The sequence below is a fragment of the Octopus bimaculoides genome, chromosome 16 (genome assembly GCF_001194135.2).
Source record: "Octopus bimaculoides isolate UCB-OBI-ISO-001 chromosome 16, ASM119413v2, whole genome shotgun sequence".
Classification (NCBI taxonomy): Eukaryota; Metazoa; Mollusca; class Cephalopoda; order Octopoda; family Octopodidae; genus Octopus; species Octopus bimaculoides.
Window position 1 is genome coordinate 55,047,134 of NC_068996.1, and position 6,396 is coordinate 55,053,529.

The following is a 6,396-nucleotide window of genomic DNA, read 5'->3' on the forward strand; positions in this document are numbered from 1 at the left end:
TTCATGGTTAAGAGAATGAAAATTTCTCTATTCCAAATCTTCAGTCCGATATTCTGATAAATTTGAAAGTGTCTCTAAAAAAATTCACGGTAATTTTTGGCCATGCAACACCAAAGATCAACGATTCTTGTATATTTTATATATATATATATATGTGTGTGTGTTTGTCCCCCTAGTATTGCTTGACAAACGATGCTGGTGTGTTTATGTCCCCGTCACTTAGCGGTTCAGCAAAAGATACCGGTAGAATAAGTACTAGGCTTATAAAGAATAAGTCCTGGGGTCGATTTTCTCGACTAAAGGTGGTGCTCCAGCATGGCTGCAGTCAAATGACTGAAACGAGTAAAAGAGATAAACATTTATCAGGTTACAATTTCATTTCATTCACTCTGACTTTTCAAAACAATTTCTCACAAATGAGATAAAGTTAGTCAACTCAAATTAATTCATTCAAACTCAAATTGTACTCTGAATGAATTAATTCTGCACAGAAATTTATAGTTTAATTTGTTCTTTACTACAAAGTTTTAGAAGTTCCATGATCTTTCTCTACTGCATCATAAATTCTTCACAGAAGTTTTTGGACTATGATTAGCTAGTATTATATTATTAATCTTTTGATATTTTTTTTTTAGTAGTAGTAGTAGTAGTAGTAGTAGTATAAAATTTGATTGTAAATAACTAAAAAAATTTTCTCTTTATATTTTACAGGTCAAGAAAGAATTCAGGTCTTCTATGTTGACCTTAAGGTTACTTGCAAAATTTTTAGGCTTTATAACATTTCTGCCATATCAGTCTGTCAACAAACTTCCAGATGAAGTGCACTCTGCCTATGTGAATATAAGAAATAAAGTTAGTATTCAAAGATTATTGAACACACACAACACACGCATATATATGATTAATATTGTAGTTAGAATTAATGGAAATGATTCCAAATTTGTTTTTGTTTTTTTCTAAAACAACATTTATGCATAGGTCGTTGCCAGTGCCACCTGACTGGCTCCTCATGCCGGTGGCACGTACCATCCGAACGTGGTCAATGCCTGCCAGATATCCCCCTTCCCTGACTGGCTCCTGTGCCGGTAGCATCCAAACATGGCCGATGCCAGTGCTGCCTAACTGGCACCCGTGCCGGTGGCATGTAAGAAGCACCCACTACACTCTCAGAGTGGTTGGTGTTAGGAAGGGCATCCAGCTGTAGAAACATTGCCAGATCAGAATGGAGCCTGGTGCAGCCTCCTGGCTTGCTAGTCCCCAGTCAAACCGTCCAACCCATGCCAGCATGGAAAACAGACACTAAACGATGACAATCAAGAATATTGTCATCGTTTCTTTAAAGGAGTGGTGGGTCATCTTATGAAGACCAGCTTTCTAATTTCTTATGTTACTGCTTCTGATGTTACTTTTCTAGTTACTTCCTTATATACTTTTGTATTCTATTGTTAAATACAGTTATTCCACATCACTCCAAAAGGAACAAGGGGTGAGTTTTCCAGCTTCTCTGGCGTATATATTCCTCCCTGGACAGGACACCAGTCTGTTGCAGGATTGCTCATTTTTGCCAGCTGAGCGTACAGGAACAACATGAAATGAAGTGTTTTTCTTGAGAACACAATGCATCGCCCAGTCCAGGAATTGAAACCAAAATGTTACGATCATGAGTCCAATGTCCTAACTACTAAGCCATGTGCCTCTGCATAGTTTAGTTTCCATTACAATTTACAATTGGAATTTTACATAAGCTTTTCCATTTCATTTGATTCCTTACCTGATTTTATTATTTTTCTGTCTTGAAAAATAATTTAGCACTTGGTTTTGTTGAGAAGTTTTAATGTAAAAATGCAAAAGAATTTAATTTAAATCTGAAGTAGTTCTAATTCTTGAAAGAAGGAAAAAAAGATCAGGACATTCATTTATAATTGAAGAATTTTTTCAGAAATGATGTTCATCTCCCATTGATTTCAGAGACGGTGTTTTACTAAAGCACTACTTGATTGTGTGTTTAGACATCCAACATCATCATCGTCATCATTTATTGTCTGTTTTCCATGCTGGCATGGGTTGGATGATTTGACAGGGGCTGGCAAGGCTGGAGAGCTGTCTGTTTTGGAATGGTTTCTACTGCTGGATGCCCTTTCTAACACCAACCACTTTATAGAGTGCACTCGGTGCTTTTACGCAGCACCAGCATGGGTGCTTTTTACATGGCACCTGCACCCACAAGCCCACAAAATAAAGGATTGCTTAGCTGAAGAGGGATGCAGGGAACATGGCTGTATGCCAGGACAAACATTTATCCTAAAAAATATACAAATTGTTCATTTCTAAACCATTCTATTTTGAATCTAAATACATGTTTTACTATGTTTATTTTAATTGTAGAGTGTTCCTTCCTGTAATATTCTGAATTATTTGAAAGAAGCATCTACAAGAGGCCGCCTGTGCTTAACCATTCCATGGGTTGTAGAATTTTTGAGTTGGATTGATAAATTGTCACCCTTACTTGATTATTATCAGGAAATAATTCATGAACTGCTCTACATTCATCGGTATGTTATAATGAAATTTATTGAAGAAACTTTTGTGAAAATCTTATTTCAAATTTATGTAACTAAGTCTTTTGTAGTAATCATTAAATTAATGGTAGCTTTTCATTCTTATTTGAAAAATTGTTTTTATTACTTAGTTATATGGGTGGTACCCATGGCTCATGCTAGTTGTCTTAGACTGGTGAGGTTGCAGTTTTGATTGATTCAAACTTCTGTAGATTGTTACCCATGCGGGGTGGAAAAAGCGTAGGGAAGGAGTGAAACCCATTGGGTTATAGTTCTGGGAAATATTAAATGATGTACCTACTGTTGGGTTTGGTGGTTGAGGGGAAGTAGGGACTATAGTAGAGATGTAGAACATCAGCTGAAGGCAGTTTGAGGAAAAACTATTATAGCAAAGCAGTAGAAGAAAAAAAAACAAAACAAAACAATGGAAACAACATCTGTGTGGTGGTGAACAAATCTGCCAATCAACCAGAAATATGTATAGAAATGGCATCAAGCCAGATGTAGATTGCATGTATGCTTTGTAGAAGGTCAGCTGTTGATTGGGGCTTATATATTTTCTAAGCCTGAAGCAGGAGCTTTTGGGAAGTAACTTTGGCAATGTGTTAGATGTCTGATAGTTTGTAGCAACTTGGTTCATTTTAATTGAGTGTTTTATGTATTTGTGTGTGTGTGTATATATATATATATATATATATATATATATATAGAGAGAGAGAGAGAGAGAGAGTTGTGGCATTTCATCATCATCATCATCATTTGGTGTCTGCTTTCCATGTTGGCAAGGGTTAGACTGCTTGCCTGAACCTTGTTAGCTGAAGAACTGCACCAGACTCCATTTACTCCATTTGGCATGGTTTCTATGGCTGGGTGCCCTTCCTAATGCCAGCATATATGATATATGCAGTAATTGTATTTTGGTAGTATAGAATGACACAGGTAATCATGTCCTCATCAGAGAATGTTTGTGCAGTCCCTGTTCAAAGAAGAAGCACGTCTGGTAGAAGGTGTTCTAGATAGGATGCAGATGACACATGTGTATTGAGGGAGATGCAGAAAGATAAGGAAAGTATCAAATGTATGGAATTGTGGTGTATTGCTAGGAGTGAGAAGGAAAGAGTAATTTATGTATGAAATAGATTGTGTGGTAGAAAATGTCAAACCCTGGAATGCAATGAAATTGACAGATTTATGATATAGAGAGGGCACTTTTCATGCAGATTGCCATGGAGTAATTTACTTAGAAGATTCTCAAACAACTTTCCTGTTGTCAAAGGCAACAACATTGCATTGCTGAAATCTTCCAGAATCTACTAATGTGTAACATTGAAAGGAAAATTGCCAGTAGATGTAACTCTATGAAAATTTGTCCCTGAGAAAAGAGAAAGATTCTCAAGGTATTAAAGAAAGTATGTCTTCGTTACCTTTTGGATGTTAGGACATTAAGCTGCTTTACTTACCAGTTAGAAAATGCATATACATCACAATTTTCAATTGTTCTTCTCATTTAATTCTAAAACTACATCTTATCATGAAACAGTAATGAAAAATTCTTTTTATTAAATGTGAAATTCTGTTTTTTTTTTCGATGACTATTCTAATTTATCTGTAGGAACTTGTTTCAACTTTGCGTTGCCCTTTTCTATATTTATCATCAAACTAAGATTTTCTCTTACACAGGAAATCTTGGTACAATTTGAAAGCGAAAATATGTCTTGAAACTCAATTATTTATTATTATTCAGATTGAATGGCTTTTAGGGGTGAGTATATTTTAGTCATTGCTTTCATTGCCTTCAAAGGCTTAATCAATTGTATTGACCCCAGGCATAGGAATACCTGTGTGGTTAACAAGTTTCACTCACCAATCATGTTGCTTTAGGTCTGGTTCCACTGTGTAGCATATTGGGCAAGTATCTTTGCCAGCCAAGGTTTTGTGAGTACATGTAGTTGAGAGGAACTGAAAGATGTGTGTCTGTCTGTCTGTCTGTCTGTCCTTGTCTCAACATTGTGCAGTAGTTGTGGTGGGCAGGTCTTTTACACTCCATTTTTTTCATTTTTGACATAGTTGTACTGCTGGATGCTCTTACTAGGAATTACTGCCATCCTGCAGGGGTCGGGGAAGACAATGTTCATAGTATTTTTAGGTGCTGGCCATGAGAGTGTCTCCATGATGTGGACAGTTGGTGTGCAGTGGTAGTTAATAGCGATTTATCTCATACGGTTTAACTTACCATCAATCATAAAACAATAGCAGAAAACTTGTCTTAAACTAATGATAACTGAGCAGGTATACCAACTGTCAGACTGTGTAAACTTGAAGAATACTTCATTCTTTACCCAAAGATTCAGATCAGAGGGGAAAATGGCTATGGGAACCATCAACACTAACCTGACAAAACTGTTGAATATGGCTATACTTATATAAGAAGGGAGCAAGTTACGATAGCCTGAGGTTCATTGCCTCAGATTACTACTCATGTGATTTGTTTGTTATGTGTGTGTGTGTTATATCATACATGTGTGACAGAGTGCTAGTGTATTGAGAGAAAAGTTAGGCATAAGAGGAATTAGATGCATTGTGCAAGAGAGAAACTCGGGAAGACATGGGACAAGGTATTAAGGGCCAATCTCAAGACACTGACCCTTACAAAGGAAATGATAAAGGATTGAGATATATTGCACATTGCTTTACTCAAAAAGACCTACCCACCACAACAGAGTTGATACCTTAAAACAATCTTGGTAATGCCTGTCCATGAGGGGCTCTGCCCCATCAAACTTCTCCCTGTACCCATATTTGATCCCCTAACATCCAAACAGCACGGGTGCTGGTGACATGTAAAAAACATGGATGATGGTGCCATGTAAAAAGCACCGACTACACACTTTGTAAAGTGTGTAAAGGCATTCAGCCATAGAAACAAAGCCTAAACGGACTCTGGAACCTGCCATGGCTCCTGGCCTTGCTAGCTCCTGTAAAACAATCCAGCCCATGCCAGCATGGAAAATGGACATCAAATGATGATGATGATATATATGTATATATTTTCTCTTCACCAAATTTCACTTACGTGGCATTGGTCTACTTGATGCTACGTTGCAATAGGATCACAACCAGGAGCGTGTGGCTGCAAGGAGAATCTCTTCATCACATTGCTTTGCCTCGACACAGAACATTCGAACCCTGATAAAACAAATTTGCTTCTGTGTTTTTTGTATTTTACCTCTTTTTTTGTTTTTCAATTGTGTCATGTAAGGAACTTACTCATTGTAATTAATATTTGTTGCTTAAAATATTTTGTGAATTGTATGGTAATTCTCTATGAAATATGCCATTTTCAGATTATGAAATGTTATTGCTAAACAATTAATCTTTCTTTAAGCTAGAATTGATTTTTAAAAACTGAGAGAACAAGAAATAATGAGGGTAAAAAAAAAAGAAAACAACTGTTAGAACAGGATTTTCATTCAGTATAGAATGTGATCCACTTTAAATCTCATTTTGTTGTCAATCATAGTATAGTCTATTTTCCTTTATAATTGCTTAATAAAGAGAATGAATGGGAGAAAGAGAGCCTGCCGTATGTCGACCCAACAGAGGGACCAGCTATCCGAGTTGACAGTACCAGGGTAGATAAAGCAATTAAGAGTATGAAGACAGGGAAAGCCCCCGGCCCATCAGGAATCACTGCAGAGATGCTCAAAATATCTGGCAGTGTTGGCTACAGCCTAGTCACCCGTATTACGAACCAGGTGATACACGAAGGAGTCATACCCAATGACTGGTGTAGCAGCACCATAGTAAACTGCTACAAAGGTAAAGGTGATGCTTTAGA

At 37.0% G+C, this 6,396-nt stretch overlaps 1 protein-coding gene across 1 annotated transcript in view; it reads left to right on the forward strand.

The window, feature by feature from the left end:
* The first annotated feature begins 717 nt into the window (after positions 1-717).
* Positions 718-6,396, forward strand: part of LOC106871184 (codanin-1) — a 28,562-nt gene continuing 22,883 nt past the window's right edge. The window contains exons 1-3 of the mRNA XM_014917517.2: positions 718-852; positions 2,386-2,552; positions 4,239-4,320. Of these exons, the coding sequence (XP_014773003.1) occupies positions 736-852; positions 2,386-2,552; positions 4,239-4,320 (366 nt within the window). The 5' untranslated portion in view covers positions 718-735. The remainder of the gene's footprint in view (positions 853-2,385; positions 2,553-4,238; positions 4,321-6,396) is intronic.